This window comes from Astatotilapia calliptera, chromosome 20 (assembly GCF_900246225.1).
Source record: "Astatotilapia calliptera chromosome 20, fAstCal1.2, whole genome shotgun sequence".
In the NCBI taxonomy this organism is placed as follows: Eukaryota; Metazoa; Chordata; class Actinopteri; order Cichliformes; family Cichlidae; genus Astatotilapia; species Astatotilapia calliptera.
In genome coordinates, this window is record NC_039321.1 from 31,297,529 (window position 1) to 31,321,299 (window position 23,771).

At 42.7% G+C, this 23,771-nt stretch overlaps 1 protein-coding gene across 6 annotated transcripts in view; it reads right to left on the reverse strand.

Annotated features, from left to right (window-relative positions):
- Window positions 1–605: 605 nt before the first annotated feature.
- LOC113013466 (cyclin-dependent kinase 17-like) overlaps window positions 606–23,771 on the reverse strand; it is a 49,133-nt gene continuing 25,967 nt past the window's right edge. For 4 of the 6 annotated variants that reach the window (XM_026154383.1, XM_026154389.1, XM_026154384.1 and 1 more), the window contains 14 exons: window positions 17,111–17,236; window positions 11,586–11,642; window positions 11,364–11,478; window positions 11,082–11,176; window positions 10,939–11,001; window positions 10,722–10,845; window positions 9,746–9,866; window positions 9,293–9,390; window positions 6,838–6,943; window positions 6,615–6,657; window positions 6,443–6,533; window positions 6,267–6,344; window positions 5,107–5,227; window positions 606–3,936 (listed from right to left, as the gene is read on the reverse strand). In XM_026154383.1, the coding sequence (XP_026010168.1) occupies window positions 5,124–5,227; window positions 6,267–6,344; window positions 6,443–6,533; window positions 6,615–6,657; window positions 6,838–6,943; window positions 9,293–9,390; window positions 9,746–9,866; window positions 10,722–10,845; window positions 10,939–11,001; window positions 11,082–11,176; window positions 11,364–11,478; window positions 11,586–11,642; window positions 17,111–17,236 (1,221 nt within the window). In that variant the 3' untranslated portion in view covers window positions 606–3,936; window positions 5,107–5,123. The remainder of the gene's footprint in view (window positions 3,937–5,106; window positions 5,228–6,266; window positions 6,345–6,442; window positions 6,534–6,614; window positions 6,658–6,837; window positions 6,944–9,292; window positions 9,391–9,745; window positions 9,867–10,721; window positions 10,846–10,938; window positions 11,002–11,081; window positions 11,177–11,363; window positions 11,479–11,585; window positions 11,643–17,110; window positions 17,237–23,771) is intronic. The other 2 variants (XM_026154388.1, XM_026154385.1) reach the window with 1 other exon arrangement.

Below are 23,771 nucleotides of genomic sequence, written 5' to 3' on the forward strand. Positions count from 1 at the left end.
AATGTGTTTTGTGCATTCAGAGACGCTCTTCAGCATGCCTTGGTATCTGAGTTACTGTTGCTTGTTCTTAGCTGGCAGAACAATCAGTTATTTAGGTTACTGTTGCCAGTTTGAAGCGACCTGTCCATTCTCCTCCTACATCTGGAATCAACAAGGTATTTTCTCCCAGAGAACTGCTGCTCACTCTCTTTTTTTGGACCACTCTCTGTCGACCCTAGAGATGGTTATGTACACAAATATCAGCAGCTTGTGAATTACTCTGACCAGCCCATCTGGTGCTTCATGCTACAATCAGAGTCACTTAAATCATTCTTCCCCCATTCTCATGCTCGGTTTAGCTTCAACAGGTCGTCTTGATCATGTCTACATGAATAATTGCATTGAGCCGCCGCTATGTGATTGGCTGATTAGATAGCTGCATTAACTAACAGTTAAATAGGTGTAGCTAACAAAGTGGACCTTAATTTTCACAATGAAGAAATACAGGCAAAAGCTAAACTAGAAATTTATGTTTTGCAGCAAACTGCTAAAACCCTGTGAAAGTAATAGTAAAGAACACTTGATAGTAACGTATATTCAAAAGATTTAAGACAAGAAAAAAGTAATTACATGATTTTTAATTTTTTATTAGGTATACACATCCTCTTTGCTTCTTAAGGTCTGTCCTTCTATATAACCTTTATGGCTTTCATTGATTGAAAAACATAAAATAAAATCAATCAAAATCATCAGTGTCTTGTACTCATTTTGCAACATGATACTTCATTTCAGCCTTTTGGATCCAGCATGTAGAACAGAAAACAACTAAACCTGTGATAAGTTATGTCACAGTTTGATCATTCACAGTCTCTCACGCCTTCCTAAATAAACACAAATGCAATCATACCCATCCTAGTACCATGGCTTTATTGATTACAGAAATATTGCTATGACGGAAGCCCCCCCCCCCCCAAAAAAAAGCCAGAATGTTAATAGCTGTATCAAACCTGTACACTTTTGTATATACAGAGTGGGGGACCATCTATGTACATGCTACATACTGTCACACTCTGGGAAAATAAGTAGTCCTTCTGACAGTTACTGACATGTGATCATTTTCTGAATCAGTTTTATAAAAAATTAAGAAAGATGCAGAAATGACCCTGTCAGTGCCCGAGGTACAGGAAAATCCAAACTAAAATCACAGGCCATCTCACAGATACAGTACATGTTAACATGTCAGCAGATTTGGGTGTGTGAAACAGTTGTGTGCTTGAACACCTGGTGCTTGGAGGACTTACTTTGGTCCTATTTTTCTTTTGTTGTTGTTGTTGTTTTATGGCAGCCTGTAATAATAACAGCATGAAACAACAGTGTGTCTGAGCGCTTCAAGTCCTGTTAAATACTCAGCCCAGTTAGACGCGCTACATGACAGTTTCTGCTGTATTATACACGTATTGGATAAGTCAGATTTGTCATTCAAACTATCTAGTCCCAGTGCTGCCTGCACATCACACTTCTGTCTTCGTGTACGGTCTCCAGATGGTAAGGTGGTGTTTGGTGTAGAGATCACGCGATAAGGTCATAATGTCTCATGCAAAATTTAAAGGAGGTATTCCTTCTTCAGCAGCAGCTATTTCATATACCAATTAAAACCACTGGTGTTCAATACAGAAACATGCTTAGAGAGATGGCAAGAATAGACTTGGGTAAGTTAGTCTCTTAACATCAACATCTGGGTCAAATAAACAAAGAACGAGTGACAGAAATCGACAGGTTGATGCTGATAAATTGTACCTTGCATACAATTTAAGCCAGCTTTGCAAAGGGTTTCAGGCCACTTCTATCAGGGATGAAACATACAAGACCATCTGTACCTAACACAGCATCCACAAAACAACACAAGGAATAAGTCCTGAGCTCAAGGAATGTGCAACACGTCCCCAGCCAGTCACCTACTGTAAAGACTGAGAACAGCATCCTGGAATTATCTTTGCTTCTGACAAGTAACACATATGATCATATATACAACTTAAAAAAATACATAGAGTTGGGATGGAAAAAGTGGGGATGTTGGATGATCCACTCATGATTTAAAGAGGTAAAATTGGGTGCAAATACGAGGTGTGATCAAAATGTTCTGAGAACCTGTGCATAAAAATCAAACGTCTTACCAGAATAAAATCTACCAATACAGGTCATGGCATGTGCAATCAGCTTCCATCGCAGCTCTTGTTTTTTGATCGCTCCACTGAAGTCTCGTTCTGACCACACAGTGTGCACTCTGAGATTGCACCATGGACTAAAAACTTCTAATAGAAAATATAAACTTCTGTTTCAAACTGACACGGATTTTGTGCAAAGGATCAACCCTGATGATGAGACCCGGGTCTTCAGCTTTTACCAAGGAGTGTTCTGAAGGCAGCATGTCAGAGAAGGAGTGAGACTGGGAGTTTCCTATTGTAATGTTCTACTGTAACGTCCTGAGGAGCCTGATGGGGAATCCATCTGAACTGCAGTGCATACCAGTGTACCATCACGTCTTGCTAACCAGCACAATCGCCATGGATGAAGGGTCGTCGCTTTAAGGAGATCCGGCATGAATCATGGAGGCACAGGTATGGGGCTAACAGAACTGGGCTTCCGGTGAGACAGCTTCCTGTGCACCTCTGCACTGCGCTGAAAGCGGTCCAACGCGAGATTGGCCCTCTTTGGGTTTTTATGGACATGTCCTCAGGACTTTTTGATCACATCTTGTAGAAGAGCTCAACATTAATACCTGCACATCAGACAACAAATCCGGACAACTTCTGAGTCAAGGCAAAAGAGGAGGGAGGTGTCTAATAATAAGCAGGTTAGGATTTGTACACTTTTACCTCTCTGTCCTTCAACGATAACTTCCTCGTGTATAGAAACAGGAGCATCTTGTAGCGTAGTGTTCTTTACAGCATATAAGAACGTGACAAATATAATTCATGTCTACTACTAGTATGTGGATTGCTGAGTGTTTTTAACTGCAGTAATGATTTGTGCAATATATCTGTCCATGGGTGGTGAAACTGTTTTTTGTTGTTGTTTTTTTGGTTTATCTGTTTGGGTCTTCTTCATTTCAATATCACTGGTGTGTACTTGATGAGGTATCATAATGACAGCCACCCGGACCGCTAATGAACAATAAGGTGCAAAAATCTACCTCTGTAAACTCCAAAGATCTACACACTTTCAAGTGAGCATCAGCATGTGAGTGTGTTTTTAAGAGAAAAGAGAAAGACGGACAATGACAGAAAAGCAGAGACTGGTTGCATTTAAGGGTTATGTAATAAAGGGCTGAGAGATCAGGCGAGGGTTTAGAGTTGAGGTGCAATATTTAGAGTTTGGATTCAGGCTGAGGTGCGGCATGAAAAAGCTTCTAGTTCTACAGCTCAGTCTCTTTATATACAGCAATAGTCTGAAAGAAAAAACCATGGAAGAGAAAGTCGGGGTTCCAGCTTTCTCTTTCTTTTCATTCAAGTCCATTCGAGACTCCTTCGTCCTCAAACAGCAAGGTCTGTTTTAAAACCAGCTCACATCCTGAACACTGCCCCATACTGGGCAGCAGTAGTAGCAGCAGCAAGGAGATTCATATACTCTCCGACTTTTCTTCCAGCATCACACACATTTTTTTTTCTCTTTTTTATGTTTGGGTTCGAGCTGAGTCTTTATTTTTAAGAATGAAATCTTCAGCCTTAGTTTTGTGTGGGTTTGTTGTCATTTTGCAGTGTGTGTGTGTCTGTGTGTGTCTTTTTTTTCCTGTCAGTATGTATTTATGTGGCAGGGTGCGTGTGTGTCACTCCTTCAGTGTGTAGGCGGCAGGGTCAGTGGATGTATGTCTGACAGACAAGCTCCACGTGTCACTGTCCTCCTCATCTCATCGCCGGCACTAAAACAGCACACTCTGCCTCCTGCTCTTCCCTTGGGCTGAGAGAGAGACAGAAGAAGACAGGGGAGAGAGAGAGGGAACGATGTGAAAAACAAATAAACAAACAAACATTTGGATGTGATTTGGACACTCAAACATTGTAAATTTCACTCCATGCCAGCGACACAATAAATTCAGTTGGGTCCAGAAACACTGGACACACTTTCATGAACGCTGCAGCAATTTGTTTCAGTGTGATTAATCACACAACTTAAACTTAACCAACTAGTCAATCAGTCTAGAAAACATCACAAAACAGTGAACAGTATCTGTGTTGCACCTTTCAATCACTAGTTGATAAACATTAATATTTTACTAGATTGCAAACCTACCAATCATCCAGTCATTTTCTCTGCATTGACCACTCGACTGACAAGTTTTCTAGGGGCTTGATGTGAATCCTGTTAGGTTCAGTGAGGGTGTATGTGTGCTGGAAATGCCTGGCTCAATGTGACAAACCCATCTTCATTGACCTTGCTTTGTGTACATAGGGCACATAGTTGCTGCTAATGACACTTCTCTACTGGAAATGTGAAGAAATATAATGAAATTAAAAAGAGCAGTTTGCGTAATGCTGCTTAAGCTAAATCACACTTACCAAAAGTATAACATACAGCACAGTAAAGCACTCAAATCCATGCTAATTTAAAAAGACTTTTGCACACAAAAGTCAAACAAACCCACAGCACAAAAGCCTCACTTACAGACGCTACATCTCTCGCTGCAGAAATCTAAACAGGACTGGAAAAAAACAAAAAAATCTAATGACCCCCTGTCCTCAGATCACATTCTTTGCTCTTATGAACAAACTGTTGCCCCTTTGATTCCCTCACATGAATATTAGGAGTGGCTTGCTCTGAGAAAAAAAAGGGGATTAGTGAAGTGAAATCTGAAGAATGCTTGTGGGAACAGGCTTGAATATGAAGAGGAACCAACAAAACACAGACATGAAGAAACAGCTAATAAATAATATGTTGTTTTAGTTGACAGGGTGCAGGGAGGGAAGATGGATATAATTAAATGCAATTCAGGAATGGTCTTATATAAAGTGGTGTTTGCAGCAAAGGAGCGGTGCTGACAGAGAAGAAGAAAAAAAGGCCCGGTGGCAGCCAAACAAAAAAAAGAAAGCGAGAGCGAGATTACTGACACATGAAAGAGACTGTATTTACCAGAACAGTAGGGCCACTCAGCCAGTGGAAGTAGAGGAGAGATTGTGACTCTGAGCCCTGGGATTGGCTGCCTCTCTCTGGAAGTACTGCGAGGGTGCGGAGCCTAGCTTATTGGCCATCGCTTTTTTGGGTTAGGGAGAAGGGGGGGAGGTTGGGAATATTGAGGTGTTACGGAAGAGTTGGAGTAGGGTACACAAGGGAGATTAGAGAAAGGATTAAGGAAAAGATGAGCAGTGCAGAAGAAGAGAGCATGGGCACCAAAGAGAAGGGACAGTTTATCAGAACATGACAGCGAGGCAACACAAGCAGAAAAACAAAGATACACACACACAGACTGTGATAAGGACAGAAACTGTGAAACAAATCGAAGCAAATGTTGAAGGGTTAGGGTTAATGTACAGAGACTCAGACAAAGGCAACTCTCCCCAGCTGCATTTCAGCAGCCATGTATACAAGGTTTGGTGGACTGGTTTGTTTACATGTGACGGGACTTCAGGAAAGCTAAACATACTCTAAAATGGATCTAAGGCCACATTCACGTTGCTGTACTGCTGTACTTGAAGCTGACTTAAATGCTAACGCTAGCATGGCAACCAGATCACAGTGATGTGAAGTCTTTTTAGAAAGTGTGTACATTATTGTACTTTATTGAGCCCCGTGGGGAAATTGCTCTCTGCATTTAACCCATTCACTCAGTGAAGCAGTGGGCAGCCATTGGGCGCCCGGGGAGCAGTGTGTAGGGACGGTACCTTGCTCAGGGGTACCTCAGGGTAGCTGTTAAGGGGAATCGAACCCCCGACCTTCCGATCATGGGGCAACCACTCTACCTACTGAGCTATCCCTGCCCTTATGTCAGTCACAGATAAAACTAGATTGTGCTATTTGCTTCCACTATTCGTGAATTTAATATTGCTTCTGAGTGAATGGCATTGTGCGATGTTAATACTGGAACTGGGGGATCTGTGTGTGGTGAAGGCTGAACCTGGTAATAGACCACACAGTGGCATGAGAAACGACAAAAAGCAAACACTTAGAGGAAGAGCGAGAAGAGGAGGAAGACAGGGAGCAAGTCCTATCCTGTATCATACTTTTATCGAGGATTCCTGATTTCTCTCATTTCATCCCTTCCTTCTTTTTCTTTTTAAATCTTGAGCACTTACATGACTCTGGGTAGACTGAGGATCTCTTTCCGGGATCTTTCTGGAGTTGAATCCCTTTTACAGAGAAGATGGATGCAGCTAAAAAAGAAAAACAAAAGAAAAACAAGCAACAAAGGTTATGTGGGACAGTGTTTGTGCAATTAATGTGGATATTCAAGTCAAATGCATGTACTCACTGTCAGCCAGAGTCTGAACCTGTTCTCCAAGACATTTGAAATAAGAGTGTTTGAGAGCATCCTCAGCCAATATCCGCTTCTTTGCTTCAAACTAGGGACACATAAAGACAAAATCATTATGGTGTACATGATCTGTAAACAGCAGATAATTGTAATTAATTATGTTCTTTACCTGTAAGAGTTTTGAGAGCAAGTCATGACCTTCATTGTCTATCCTGTGTGACAGAAAGCAGAGAAAAAAATTAAGAGCGGATGGAAAGAACCGAGAGGAGTGGCAGTGAGATCAAAAGCTGCGCAGGAATCTGGTGTTCCCACTGTTTCCAAATGGTCATTACGTTTTCCTCCAGAAAATGAATCTTAATCTGCACATGCAGGCCTCCACTAGATCTTTATACCTGGGTGCGTGGTTCACAAGGGGCTCTGCGTGGTAGCGGGGAAAATTGTATGTCTTAAACTCTTCACTGGTGGTGATACCAGGCCAAGTCTCTTCTGTGGGAGTACCTGGAGAAGACAAAGAGCATAATTTAATACAGGGAGTGCAGAATTATTAGGCAAGTTGTATTTTTGAGGAATAATGTTATTATTGAACAACAACCATGTTCTCAATGAACCCAAAAAACTCATTAATATCAAAGCTGAATGTTTTTGGAAGTAGTTTTTAGTTAGTTTTTAGTTTTAGTTATTTTAGGGGGATATCTGTGTGTGCAGGTGACTATTACTGTGCAGAATTATTAGGCAACTTAACAAAAAACAAATATATACCCATTTCAATTATTTATTTTTACCAGTGACACCAATATAACATCTCCACATTCACAAATATACATTTCTGACATTCAAAAACAAAACAAAAACAAATCAGCGACCAATATAGCCACCTTTCTTTGCAAGGACACTCAAAAGCCTGCCATCCATGGATTCTGTCAGTGTTTTGATCTGTTCACCATCAACATTGCGTGCAGCAGCAACCACAGCCTCCCAGACACTGTTCAGAGAGGTGTACTGTTTTCCCTCCTTGTAAATCTCACATTTGATGATGGACCACAGGTTCTCAATGGGGTTCAGATCAGGTGAACAAGGAGGCCATGTCATTAGTTTTTCTTCTTTTATACCCTTTCTTGCAGCCACGCTGTGGAGTACTTGGACGCGTGTGACGGAGCATTGTCCTGCATGAAAATCATGTTTTTCTTGAAGGATGCAGACTTCTTCCTGTACCACTGCTTGAAGAAGGTGTCTTCCAGAAACTGGCAGTAGGACTGGGAGTTGAGCTTGACTCCATCCTCAACCCGAAAAGGCCCCACAAGCTCATCTTTGATGATACCAGCCCAAACCAGTACTCCACCTCCACCTTGCTGGCGTCGGACTGGAGCTCTCTGCCCTTTACCAATCCAGCCACGGGCCCATCCATCTGGCCCATCAAGACTCACTCTCATTTGATCAGTCCATAAAACCTTAGAAAAACCAGTCTTGAGATATTTCTTGGCCCAGTCTTGACGTTTCAGCTTGTGTGTCTTGTTCAGTGGTGGTCGTCTTTCAGCCTTTCTTACCTTGGCCATGTCTCTGAGTATTGCACACCTTGTGCTTTTGGGCACTCCAGTGATGTTGCAGCTCTGAAATATGGCCAAACTGGTGGCAAGTGGCATCTTGGCAGCTGCACGCTTGACTTTTCTCAGTTCGTGGGCAGTTATTTGGCGCCTTGGTTTTTCCACACGCTTCTTGCGACCCTGTTGACTATTTTGAATGAAACGCTTGATTGTTCGATGATCACGCTTCAGGAGCTTTGCAATTTTGAGACTGCTGCATCCCTCTGCAAGATCCATCCATCCATCCATCTTCATCCGCTTTGTCCGGGGCCGGGTCGCGGGGGCAGCAGCCTAAGCAAAGAGGCCCAGACCTCCCTCTCCCCAGCCACCTCCTCCAGCTTATCCGGGGGAATACCAAGGCGTTCCCAGGCCAGCCGAGAGATATAATCTCTCCAGCGTGTCCTGGGTCTGCCCCGGGGCCTCCTCCCGGTGGGACATGCCTGGAACACCTCACCCAGGAGGCGCCCAGGGGGCATCCTTGTCAGATGCCCGAACCACCTCAGCTGGCTCCTTTCGATGTGGAGCAGCAGCTGCTCTACTCTGAGCCCCTCCCGGATGGCCGAACTTCTCACCCTATCTCTAAGGGAGAGGCCAGCCACCCTTCGGAGGAAGCTCATTTCCGCCGCTTGTATCCGCGATCTCGTTCTTTCGGTCACTACCCACAGCTCGTGGCCATAGGTGAGGGTAGGGACGTAGATCGACCGGTAAATTGAGAGCTTCGCTTTTACACTCAGCTCCCTCTTCACCACGACGGACCGGTGCAGCGTCCGCATTACTGCAGCTGCAGCCCCAATCCGTCTGTCGATCTCCGGCTCCCTTCTCCCATCACTCGTGAACAAGACCCCGAGATACTTGAACTCCTCCACTTGGGGCAGGAACTCATCCCCGACCCGGAGTGGGCACTCCACCCTTTTCCGGCTGCAAGATATCTCACTATTTTTGACTTTTCTGAGCCTGTCAAGTCCTTCTTTTGACCCATTTTGCCAAAGGAAAGGACGTTGCCTAATAATTATGCACACCTGATATAGGGTGTTGATGTCATTAGACCACACCCCTTCTCATTACAGAGATGCACATCACCTAATATGCTTAATTGGTAGTAGGCTTTCGAGCCTATACAGCTTGGAGTAAGACAACATGCATGAAGAGGATGATGTGGACAAAATACTCATTTGCCTAATAATTCTGCACTCCCTGTATACACATGCACACAGTGTACACGCACACATAAAAGCAAATGCTCATCCAAATTCCATTGGTGTCTCACCAAGGATGCGGAATATGAGATGAAGCTCATCCTCCACAGTTGATCCAGGGAAGAGAGGTCTGCCTGTGATCATTTCATAGAAGATGCAGCCCACACCCCTGGAAGAACGACAATAAAGTAGTACAAAATTATAGTGTTTTAGTCATCTATTATGCAGATTCAGGCTGCCAGGGGATGTAAAACTATAAACGAGTTGCAAAGTGGTTGTTTTTATCTAATGCATAAAGCAAAAGATTTTTAAAAATCTAACTTTCTCCAATTCTATACATAAATATGAAAAAAGAACCTTTTTAATCAAATTCTACAATGTTTATGTCCTAACATCCATACAAAGTATTTAAATGCTGATGAAAGACAAAAGAAACAACTCTACTCTGAAATATGCTGGTACCTCAGAAGTGACAGCTGCACAAACAATGAAAATGGGCAGTATTGATAAATGTGTCCACTCACCACATGTCAATGGGTGTAGAGTACTCAGTGGAGCCCAGCAGCACATCTGGTGGTCGGTACCATAATGTCACAACTTCATTTGAGTAGGTCTTCGTAGGGACCGACTTAGCTCGAGCCAAACCTGATTTTAAATAGTGAGACTAGTTCATAAACATACAGTTTTGTAATGTGGGCCACCACCTGTGAACCTGTGAGAAGATGTCTTATCCAAACTCTGTAACAGCTTTTCAACTTTGCATAGTGTCGTAGTTGATGAATTTTAAAGTTTTGTGTTCTATGACATAGATCAATTCTTGTTACATTTTTTAACTTTACATATTTACTGTTTATTTTTATAAAGTACAAAGCTTGCTATGCACAAGGATGGGCCTTTAAATTGCATAAAAATGCATTAAATATAATGAATACATACATTAAGGAGAACAGAAACTCAAAATACAGAAAGGCAAAATAGTATCAGGCACAAATAAGATACACAATACCTGAAAAAAGATCATGCATAAAGCTAGCTTCCATATGAAGTGATATGGAATTAATGAAATATCATGTTACAACTTTTACCAAAGGAGGGGAGTGTTGGGTAATTACTCCAAACTATGTTGTTTTGAGTAGCATGACCTTTAGGAGTTGCTAGTGGGACTCGTACTTGTTTGGGTTAGGGTGTATATAAAAGGCTACTGGGTTCTAAAAAACACACACACACTTATCTCACTCTGATGGATCCATGTTGCGTAAAAATACTTAAACATGTGGACTGGAGGAGGATTGATCCATCCTCCTCCACTCCACACGTTTAAGTATCCTTGTCCACATGTTTTTTGAGCCTATCTTTGAAAACTGAAATAATCAAAATGAGACAAAAATAATATTTTAAGTAATTAGCTTGTGAGAACCTTAGAAAACTAAGCAATAAAGGAACTTTCAGCATATTATACAAAACTATCTGCCCTTTAAGTTAATGACAAAGGTGACATACCAAAGTCTGCCAGTTTGAGCTCTCCTTTTTCATTGATGAGCAGGTTCTGGGGTTTCAGGTCTCTATGGAGGACCTTCCTCCTGTGGCAGTACGCCAGACCTCTTAAAAGCTGAAATAAGAAGATCTGATGTGGAGAGAAGAGGATGTAAACAACACAATCAGCCACCAGACACATTTCCATTTTTCAATACTGACCGCTTGTAATACTCTAGATTACCTTAACGTTGTGAACGCTCATGATGCTCCCACAGTCGTCCATATATTGCTTCAGGTCTTTTTCCTGATGAGAAAGAAAGAAAGTGCTCATCTGTAGTTTCTGGTTTCATGTAACTCACACATTAAAAACAAAGTGACACTCACCAGATACTCAAACACGAGTGTTAGGCACTTGTCAGTGTGGATAATGTCATGGAGAGTGACAATATTGGCGTGCTTCAAGTCTTTCAGTAGAGACACTGGAGGAGAAGACAGATTAGACACTGTCAGTCAAACAGAGACAAGCTGTGAGACGTAACACGGCTCATACTTCAGTCACAGCCCGTGGCGCTACAAGACACTTTGTCAAGTTTTTGTCTGTATGTACAAGTGTGCCATGTTGACTTTGGAGGTGTGTGCTTCCAAATCACAACTGTTTGTCAGTACCTTCTCGGATAGCGGTGCAGGGCGCGCCCTCCTCGTGCTCTAGGCGGATCTCTTTCAGGGCGACCAAGTTATCTGTTAACTTACTTCGCCCCTTAAATACTGTCGCATAGGTCCCCTGCAGAGATGTAAAAAAAAAAACAGTAAATGAATGAGTAAAATACAGTGGATGAACACTTTGTTTGCATTGCGTTGCTTCTGCTGGTGGCTCTTTATTGACCTCACCTCTCCTAGTTTGTCCAGTTTGATGTAGGTTTCAAGTTTCCCAAAGCCGATCTCAGACTGTGGAGGACAGAGAGAAGGCGTTTGAGGAGGCTGGCAATGACAGGTCAAATCTTGCTTTTGCACAGCCTGATCGGATACTGCATCATATTTAATTTAACTGTCAGCCTCACTACTTTTGAAATCTCTCCGACAATTGCAGGTTTCTGAGTCACCAGGCCTTTTTTTATCCTGTAATGTGTACAAATTACAGGGCTGCTTGAGCAATTTTTAGGATTATTCTGTATTTTTGAGTGTGATTCATCTTGAACAACAGTCTGCAGACATAATATTTTCAAAAGGAAAAGGACAAAAATATCAACATTTATCTAGAAATCTGCATCTCTTCAAAGGTTCTTTAACTGTCATTACTGGGAAGGTGTGACGTAATTTACAGATGCACATATACTGTTTGGCCACAAGGTGTCAGTGTAGCAAAGATAATCAAATATGGCAACTACGTTTTTATATCTAAACATTTTTATAGACTATAAAGATGTGGAAGGTAAACACTGCAGAGTGATAACTGAAATAAACCTGAGCTCAGTTAAACATGGTTAGCTGTATAATGTATGTGGCTCCTGGGTTTTGAAGTCATGAATTATGGATGGATGTCGCTATATAAAGCTGTGATGCCCACAGGTCTGTCAGGGTTTATGCCTGTCACTTGTTTCTCACTTTTCCTCAATAATTTGTCTAATTGTGTGACGTTTCCTTTACATTCATTATAATGAACACACTCAACCCTCTTAATTTAGTCTGTCCCATCGTGACAATCGTACAAAGTCCCAGGCCAATGCATGTACGTATGCGTGTGCGAGGGAGGGGGAGGGTCTCCGGTGACCAAGTTAGCTGTTGAAGCATGTGATGTCTTTAAAGGCATGCCTAGAAAAAACACATCTGAATAAGCTCGGATACAAGATGGCATACTTACACACTGAGACAAGTGAGTGTGGACATGGGTAAGCAGGAGTTTAAATGTGCAGAAGTTGTTAATTAACTGACACATTCTTATTTGTGTATTTAAATCAGTGCTTTTATTTGTTACACGTCAATTTCAGCCCTTCAAACTCACAAAAAAGATGAAAGAAACACATCAATCAGAGTAGATATATGAGCTTTTATGTGAAGCAGGGGCATGTACTTTATAATACTCAGCACTGGAGCCCCCCAGGGGTGTGTTCTGAGCCCCCTGCTGTACTCTTTGTACACATATGACTGTGTGGCCACTACCAGCTCCACCACCATCATCAAGTTTGCTGACGACACCGTCGTGGTGGGCCTGATCTCTGATAACAACGAGACGGCCTACCTGAAGGAGATTAGGAATCTGGAGAACTGGTGCCAGAGGAACAACCTCCTTCTAAACGTCAGTAAGACAAAGGAGCTGATAGTGGACTTCAGCACTAAGCAGGAGAGGAACTACCAGACCCCCGTCATCAACGAGTGCCCAGTGGAGAGAGTGGACAGCTTCAAATACCTCGGAGTTCACATCACACAGGACCTGTCATGGTCCTGTCACATCAACACCGTGGTGAAAAAGGCCCGTCAGCGTCTCTACCACCTCAGACGCTTGAGAGACTTCCAACTGCCCTCCAAGGTGCTCAGGAACTTTTACTCGTGCACCATAGAGAGCATCCTGACGGGAAACATCTTAACCTGGTTCGGGAACAGCACCATGCAGGACAGACGAGCTCTACAGAGGGTTGTGCGGTCAGCTGAGCGCACCATCCGCTCCGAGCTCCCTGACCTGCACTCAATCTACAGCAGGCGGTGCTGGACCAAGGCCAGGAAGATCGTGAAGGACCTCAGCCATCCCAACAACAGACTGTTCTCTCTGCTGAGGTCAGGAAAGCGATTCCGCTCCCTGAAGACCAACACAGAGAGACTGAGGAGGAGCTTCTTCCCGCAGGCGATACGGTCTCTCAATCACACCACCACACAGTACTGACCCACACATATGGTTCTTACACACACACTGGACTTTCTGGACTTTGTTTTTGCACAACACTGGTCACTATATTCTTCATTTCCGGTTAATACTTGTACAGCTGCTGTTATTGTGTATATATTTATTTATATTTAGATTTCTTCATACATTCTTATATAGTTCTATATTGTGTATTTTGTTGTACAGTTATTTTATTTTCAACTTTAATTTATATATTTTATCTTATTCTTCCCAGTTAAATTTACCCTTCATTCTAATTTGTGTTGTACAGTTATTTCATTTTTAACCTTAATTTATATTTTATTCCTTCCTAGTTAAATTTACCCTTTTTAATTTTTCATATTTATTTCCTATCTTATTCATAGCCTTTTCCTTTTTTGTTTTCTTTAGGTCACGAGCAGTTGTCCAAGCATTTCACTACATATCGTACTGTGTATGACTGTGTACGTGACAAATAAAAATTTGAATTTGAATTTACATACACTTAGACACACTTTATGCTTAAACGTAAATCTAACACAAAAAAACACCCACACACAAAGACGTTATTGCCACCTCCCCCACAGCTAACCCCTATAATAACAATCATATAATAAATCTTGCCTCGTGAAGGAGTGCGTGCACACAGAAAGGCGCACCTCTCTGCTACCGGTGTGCAGCAGTGCTCTCCGACTGCCTTACCATGTTTTTCATAAGTGTGAGCTTGTGCGCCTGCGTATGCTTTTGATGGCAATAGGTTCATTTCATTCCCAACGCTCTAGCGAGCTTACTCAGCAGAACTAGGTCAGGCCAAGTTTTAGTGACAAAACTGAAGTAAGATAAAACCAAACAATATGTGAGTGTAAGTGCCTTGTCTCAGGCTGCAGGGCAACACAGGCTGATGAACTCATAGTACAAAAAAATGCAGGATGTGAAATGTCTGCAAGAAGATATTTATTGACAAAGAAATCAAACGAATTATCCATATTTCACTTGTAATTACAGTTTCTTTATGTGGTACCTAGAAGAAAGCTTAAGTTTGAGAGCGAGGCTGGATTTATAGTATTCAGTGGGAAAGCTAAAATGATAGCCTTCTGAGAAGAGAAGAGGTGGCAGGAAATGAGAGGTGGGAAGAAAGATGAGGCCATTCATTAACACGAAGCTTCCTCAGAACTATAATCAATCGGCCAATAAACCAGCTTGCACTGTCACCATGTTCATGTAAACCTGCCAACAGCAACAAAAAAGAAAACCGAAGGACTGCACAATACTTAGCAGTCCTTTTGGCTTTCATCAGTTGACAGTTACATCATATGTGACTTACAATGAAAACACAACATGAGCAAAGAGAGAGGGACATAATAATAGGCATTGAAGTTTTTTTAGCTCAGTGTTCTGTTGCTGTAAGGTTGAACGGGTTCGTGGAAAGAAGTGAGTGCTGCATAATATGATTAAGTGTTGTGCTTCGAGATAAAATGACATCTCGCTCCTCAGTGCCATGGAACACTGAGTTTCACTGGACTGCTGTGAATAATTGATTACCAATGTGCAACAGCCATGAGCGAAAACTGATACCGACTTCACTTGCATTACACTGGCAACAATTCGACGCTCAAAACACGTGATTTCAGAGTCTGCGATGGAATACCGGAAACATGATCTACATTACCGTAACATATGACAAGCGCACAGGCAGCCCCGAGGCTATTACATCAGTTTTCTCAGAAACATTTTTTCCAAACATAACAGGATAACTGGTATTGCTTGTTGCAACAGGAAATACCACAAAGGAATTTTTTTAAGCAATTTGGGAGGTGTTTGTTTGCCTGTCTGTGGACAAATTTTGACTTGATAGCATCACAACTCCACAGTAAAAATAAAGGCTGAGAACCAAGAAAGGTGTAGTAAAATCCACAAGCACTCAGGACTCATGTCATACCATTGAGTACCCATGGGTCATCGCAGCCAATGGGATTCCTTCACTAGATAATCTCTAGTTAAACTTAAATCTCTTGTGAAACCATTTATTTTAAACATCTTTAGCTCCTTTTAAATGTACTTAAACTATTTCAGGAGCAGATGAGCAGTGAATGAGGAATTTCTGCAGGCTAATTCATTTCATAGCACAAATTCAAAGTAATTAAATACCGTACATACTGTGCAAACCATGTTCAGACTACTGCACGGTCAGAAACACACTTTTGCATGGATGCATTACCCTATATAAAGGAACGACCAGGACTAATAGAACAAAAACAGTCTGGCTGTGATGCATCTTCTGAATACATGGGCTGCAAGCTCGGCAGAGTGCTCGGGATCAATCAAAACCTTGTTTTCCTGGTATAAAACCTAAATCCAGCTACAGAGTGGCACTAATGTTTCCATTTGTCTTTACTTACATTTGCTTAGCATTTTTCAGTTATCCATGCCCTTTTTAAACCTGACATCTTATCATTCAAGCCCTTTTAGTCCTCTCTTTCCATCTCCTTTTGTACATTTCCTTTCTCTTCCGTGCTCTCTAGCTCATCCCAAGGTGTCCTGGGGTGTAATCCCAGTCAGGAGAGGAGCTGCAGCAGATGAGACTGACACTTCTGCTGAATTATTGATTGATCTATTACATCACACACATACAACAACTCCAACAATACACAGCTCCACACAGCTGGGCAAACCCAACAAAACGCACACTATACATCTAATATATATGACTATCCTCTTCTTCTGCTCCACCCTATACCATATACTTCCCCTCAGAGACTCTTTGCTTTCAAGTCTGTGAGCCTCCTGCAGAAAAGCTACGTCATTAAGTTGCTTCAAGCAGAGAGATTGAGGCGGGCAAATGGACCTGTTTGATAATAACAGCAAAAACGGTTGATGGAGGATGAGTCCTTCATATTTTCCCAAAGAATATCAGGCTTTCAGTAATCTTGTTTAATGTAATGCATTGACTAAGTACACTGAATTCCCTTTAAAATTACGCAAGCCTGTGGGTGGAGTGAAACAAAGGGCACAATAATGTATAACAGGAAACTTGAAAGTTGGAGCGATGGCAGAAACAAAACCGTAATTTGGAAAAAAAAAGTGTGACCAAAATAAAAACCAAGTGACAGAGCAGGGGCACTTCAACAATTAAAGGACATGCTGCATATTCATGAATACAAGCCTATTTTTTTCCCGAACAACCCCTCCTCTCACTGCCAGACCCCAATTCATACCCATAATGCTCTTGGCCTGTATGCATAATTCAGAATCTATCATTCATGCCCCTACTGAGGCATTGTAAGCACTATAGCATAGCCCAGTGTGTGTTTAAAGTGAGTCTATGTTTGTGTCGTTGCTCTGTGTGTGCGTTTTAGACAATAATGGTCCTGGTCAAGCATTTAAGTAGTGTACAATGGCATTGAAAGCTTACATTACTTTTGTTTCTACACAAAGCAGCATGAAAAAGGGCAAGCACACACCCAGATAAAATGACAAAATGACATCAGAGACTAGCTTCAACTGCTTTGCACACATATATATAGATGCAAATGTGCACACAGATAAATTAAGTACTGACCAATGATGCGCGCCGTAGCCTGCGGCTCATGGGTTTGTCAAAGGGCGGGCTGTTCATGGCAAACTTCTCCAAGTAGCCCTCTGGTAGCCTGATATCAGCTGGGAGAGACAAACGTTTGTTTATGTCCTAAAAGAGAAGAACAAATAAACAAAAGGAGACATGAAGAAACTGAAACATGATTTTCAATATTAAAAACCTTTTTCCATTTACAATTATACTATAAAGACATTAGTCCTGAAATATTCAGGATATTCCGTACCTTTTAAATTTGGTTTGGTATGATATGTCACAAAAAAAGATTTACAAATGCGCATTAAATAAATCTCGTTCCTTCATCATTTATCAGCTTGTTATTACTTCACCTTAATTAACCATTATGATCTGGTATCAAATCAAAGCTTTTTTTCTTTTTAAATATTATTGGTTGCTTGTCTACTCACAAGCAGCTTGCTCCATCTGTCTCTCCTGGCTGCGAGTTTGTCAAATGAGAGCAGACCTTTGGTTAACAGGTGCCATCTGCTGCTGTGAATGACTGACGAATGATGATGTGGATAACACCTATACTCGCTATGGCTGAATAAGATGCCAGTGCAAGACCACCACATGATCAGGATAAATTCCAGCTAGTTACTGGCTAGTTTTGGCTACATTTTCATAATGCACTATTAGCATTGAGTTTGCATGTTTTCCCCATGTCTGCTTGGGTTCTCTCCGGGTACTCCGGCTTCCTCCCACAGACCAAAGACATGCCAATAGTGGGGTCTAAATTGCCCATAGGTGTGAATGTAAATGCAAATGAGTGTCTCTCTTCAAGATGAATGACAACTGGGATAGGCTCCAGGCTGATCTGCATTTCTTTCAAAATGAAAGCACGCTTGATATTTTTATCTTTTACTTTTTTTGCTAATTAATTCATGTTGTAGTTCTTTTTGACTTCAATTGCTAAGTGCAGCCTCTCCCTCTGGAAGTGTTTAGCTTTAGACGATCACATTTTAGACACAATTTTAGGAATTAAACATCATCATATATTTGAGTCAGTGTTGTTAACAGCTTCTAGCCACTGCAAGAACTTTCACCTTCCAGTCTTTGCTGGAATGCAAATTTCTGTGACACGATCACCGGCAAGGTGCCAGTCACACATTGTTTCCATGGCAGCAGTAGTTAGGTGACCCAGTCAAAACACCCCTCAAGTGTGTGTCCTCAGTGTGAATATGTAGTGATACGTTTGTTTACATGTAACCGTGCAATAGGAGGATATTAAAGTGTGTATATGCCTGAAGATGAGATGTAGAGGTACTGTATGCCTTTAATAGTTTTATCTGAGCTGACTGGCTGACATCACAACATGCATGTCACATGAAAAAAGTATATATAAACTATATGGATGGCGACAACTGACGAATCCTAAAGCAACGCTCTGCATGTTTTAGCAGTATATGTGAGACAATGTAAACGTGAGCCACAGTCGCTTGCACAGAAATGCCTCCTAGCTGTAGTTAGCACATTTGTAAGCTCAACTTAAAATTGGAATCATAAAAGAGAAGAATACGTGTAAGCACTACAACACCATATATACGGTAGTGTTAGACATATAAATACAAATGACTGCAAATTTCATCAAGCAAAACATTTGATATTTTATGCAATTTATAATGAAAGTGACACCTCGTGATCACAACAAAAGTCTTTCACACAAAATTCACTGTCCACACTGTCTTTCAAAGGCGTAACAATAGACAAAAGTTCACAAACACAGCCACTCCTGCCCTCTTATTCACTGGTAGAGACTGAATAAAGATCTAAATACAAAACAAAACATGTGTGCCCCTGTACTCACAATGCAGAACAGCTCTAGTAGCTCCCTCATTGTCCTCCTTAAATGTGTTTTTCTATGCACTCACACACATGCGCTTTCAACGATGCATGTCTCTAACCTGATACATGACTGCACACACTGAGAGAGAGAGAGAGAGAAATAGAGTGAGAGAGGGCTGGCACTGTGGTAGAGTGCCATCCACATACTTAGGAAAAGAAGTGGGGGGGGGAAGGGTTGGAGGAGGGGGATGCAGGAGCAGAGGAAAAGAGGAATAGACAGATTCCTGAGGGGAGAAAGGCAGATGGGGGGAAGGGGTGAATGGAGGGGGTGGCACAGAGAAAACATTGTTTTTTTGTTCTCTCCTGCCATCATTTTGTCCTCCATCTCTTCTTTACTTTCTCTCTTATCATCTCCTGAGCCCTATTCTCCTGGATCTCCCTTTTCTTTGTCATTGCAATAATTACACCGACATACGTAATTACTCTCACCCCAACATTTTCCTCTCCCACACTGCCAATCCATCTCCTTCTCTTTCTTTCTCTCTCTCTCGTAAACATGGTCTAAATTAGTCCCATCCACTGCTCACAGCAGTGAGAGGCTCTGTATCTAGAGGCATTTCCCGTAATACTGCTGTGCTCAACACTCTGCAGCTCCTTCAAACGGACACACGCAGCCTGACCGAGACATGACGGCACTCAGAGATTCAGCAGCAAACAGCAACACTATCTGTCAGATAGCACAGGTGCACTCGCATATACACACAAGTTAGTGAAAATAAAAAGAGCCTGCTATATTTTTCTCTCATAAATGTGCAGTTGCAATAATAGATGTTCAAAATTTAAAATATTGAGGTCACTGAATACATACAGTACACAAATACTTAACGCACAAATACTTAAATACACATACAAACACATCCGTAATTACTATATATATATATATATATATATATATATATATATATATATATATATATATATATATATATATATATATATAAAAACACCCAGCACGCCCCTGCGGGCGGTTTATCCTTCAAGCTCGGGTCCTCTACCAGAGGCCTGGGAGCTTGAGGGTCCTGCGCAGTATCTTAGCTGTTATATGGATGGATATATATATATATATATATATATATATATATATATATATATATATATATATATATATATATTCTCTTTGATACCCAACATCCACAATGACGGCGAAACAACTAGTAGCTCAGTGTTCCAACATTCGAAAGAAGCGACTGCTATCACAGCTAGAGATTGACGAGGTACAACATAAATGCTACGGCAAGGAGGAGTCAGGACGCCAGGTCAGGGGGGAGATATCATCACCCCTACCCGAGATTGGGTACATAGCCCCAAGTGCGATAGGAGAAGGATCGTTGAGTGCGAGAGCAACTGACCTGAAAAATAGGATCATGGCCAAGCTTGAAACCTGGATCCCCCGTAGCCGGTTACCAAGATTACGTGAAGTACCCTCAGAAGGTCTGCTAGATGATGTTAATGCAGCACTACGGGCAATACCTACAACCACGATTACCGACACTAACAAGCTGATCTACAATACAGCAGCTGTGATCAGTGAGATGCTTGACTACAAGTTGAACAGCCACAAGGGGCAGTACCCTCCATGAAGAAGGAGGCTAGAGGGCAAGATCAAAGTAGCACGGAGGGAGGTTAGCCAACTAACGGAGTTGCAGAAAGGTGCGGCAAAGAAGGTGCATAAGAAATACAGCAAACTGTCCATACCTGAGGCCTTGGAAACTGCCAAGCAAAGACTCACAGCCTTGGCCAGCCGCTTGAGGAGGTACACCAGAGAGATAGAAGGCAGGAGAATAAACCAGCTGTTCTCCACAGAGCAAAAGTGTACTCTCAGTGGCAAGGGAACAATAAGAGAACAGCACCACCAAGGCTGGAGCAATACTGGAAGAGCATATGGGAGAAGGACGCAACCCATAACGGCAATGCTCAGTGGCTAGTGGATCTGAGGGCAGACCATAGCGACCTCCCTGAACAGTAACCATCACAGTGGCAGATATCCAAGAAAGGGTCTCCAGTATGAAGAGTTGGACAGCACCAGGGCCCGACATGATTCACGCCTACTGGCTGAAGAAGCTGACTGCACTCCACGAGCGTTTGGCAGCACAAATGAACCAGCTGCTAGTTAACGAGAGACACCCGGAATGGCTAACCGAAGGTCGAACGGTCCTGATCCCCAAGGACCCCAAGAAGGGACCGGTCCCATCCAACTACCGACCAATAACCTGCCTCAGTACTACATGGAAGCTCCTGTCAGGCATCATATCGGTTAAGATGAACAGGCACATGGGTCAATACATGAGTGGGGCAAAGAAAGGGATTGGCAAGAATACCAGAGGTGCAAAACACCAGCTACTGGTAGACAGAACAGTCAGCCGAGACTGCAAGACCAGACTGACCAACCTGTGCACTGCCTGGATTGATTACAAGAAGGCCTATGACTCAGTGCCCCACAGCTGGATACTGGAATGCTTAGAATTGTACAAGATCAATGGGACCCTAAGAGCCTTCATCAGGAACTCAATGGGGATGTGGTGTACAACACTAGAGGCCAACTCCAAGCCCATAGCACAAGTCACCATCAAGTGCGGGATCTACCAAGGAGATGCTCTGTCCCCACTGCTGTTCTGCATAGGCCTGAACCCCCTCGGTGAGATCATTAACAAGACTGGCTACGGATACCGACTACGGAATGGAGCAGTTGTCAGCCACCTCCTGTACATGGATGACATCAAGCTGTATGCCAAGAGTGAACGAGACATCGATTTACTGATCCACACTACCAGGCTATACAGCAATGACATTGGAATGTCGTTCGGACTGGAGAAGTGTAGTCGGATGGTAACAAAGAGAGGGAAGGTAGTCAGAACTGAGGGGATTGAACTACCAGAAGGCAACATTGCAGACATAGAGGACAGTTACAAGTACCTGGGGATCCCGCAGGCAAATGGGAACCATGAAGAGGCCACTAGAAAGGCTGCAACCACCAAGTACCTGCAGAGGGTCAGGCAAGTCCTGAGGAGTCAGCTGAATGGTAAGAACAAGATCCGGGCCATCAACACCTACGCCCTGCCCGTGATCAGGTACCCTGCTGGGGTAATAGGCTGGCCAAAGGAGGAGATAGAAGCCACTGACATAAAGACAAGAAAGCTCCTTACCATGCATGGAGGGTTTCACCCCAAGTCCAGCACCCTGAGGCTGTACGCTAAGCAGAAGGAAGGGGGCCAGGGACTGGTGAGTGTCAGCACCACAGTCCAGGATGAGACATGAACATCCACGAATACATTGGGAAGATGGCCCCAACTGACCGAGTGCTCAGTGAATACCTCAGGCAGCAGAAACCCAAGAAAGAGGAGGGAGACGAGGAACCATCGTGGAAGGACAGGCCCCTGCACGGTATGTACCACCGGCAGATAGAGGAGGTGGCTGATATCCAGAAATCCTACCAGTGGCTGGACAAAGCTGGACTGAAAGACAGCACAGAGGCACTAATCATGGCAGCACAAGAACAAGCTCTGAGTACAAGATCCATAGAGGCTGGGGTCTATCACACCAGGCAAGACCCTAGGTGCAGGCTGTGTAAAGATGCCCCAGAGACAATCCGGCACATAACAGCAGGGTGCAAGATGCTAGCAGGCAAGGCATACATGGAACGCCATAACCAAGTGGCCGGCATAGTGTACAGGAACATCTGTGCCGAGTATAACCTGGAAGTCCCGAGGTCAAAATGGGAGATGCCCCCAAGGGTGGTGGAGAATGACCGAGCTAAGATCCTGTGGGACTTCCAGATACAGACGGACAAAATGGTGGTGGCTAACCAACCGGACATAGTGGTGGTAGACAAACAGAAGGAGACGGCCGTAGTGATCGATGTAGCAGTTCCGAATGACAGCAATATCAGGAAGAAGGAACACGAGAAGCTGGAGAAATACCAAGGGCTCAGAGAAGAGCTCGAGAAGATGTGGTGGGTGAAGGTAACAGTGGTCCCCGTGGTAATCGGAGCACTAGGTGCGGTGACTCCCAAACTAGGCGAGTGGCTCCAGCAGATCCCGGGAATAACATCGGAGATCTCTGTCCAGAAGAGCGCAGTCCTGGGAACAGCTAAGATACTGCGCAGGACCCTCAAGCTCCCGGGCCTCTGGTAGAGGACCCAAGCTTGAAGGATAAACCGCCCGCAGGGGCATGCTGGGGGTTGTATATAAATATATATATATATATAAATAAAAGTAAAGAAGGTTAAAAATATGGGGTTGAAAAGGTGAATAAGAGATCCCTTTAAATGTACCACATAAATGCCATGTGTTCACTATTCACTTTATACAGTCTATCATATAATACACTGTGTATAGTGTATACTAACTGAGAGACAGCTACCACTGAGAAGTGTACATGCAAGGAAATAAGACAAAGGAATGGTCTTATTTCTAAGGTCTAAGTGTAAAGTAACAAAAAATAAGAAATGTCCCCTTTCTATTTGTTTAGGTTTTACATACAGCACAGACAGAAAATTATTCTCTTTCTTTGCCTAATTTCTAACTTGGGATTTCTTTTTATGTATTTTCTTGTCATTTATCAACCAAAAAAAAGTACCAGTATATCAGCAACAGGCCAATCCTGATATTTGGGCCTGTCCAATTTATCATTTTAGTTCTAAAATTAGCCACAAGGTATGGTTTCCTACATAAAATCTACTTAATATTGTGAGGTGAATAGTGAAGGAGTGAATGATTTCAGACAGTCTTTGGCATCACTATTGAATTTCAATTAATAATGTTGAGTGCAGGTGCATTTTCCCTCTTGA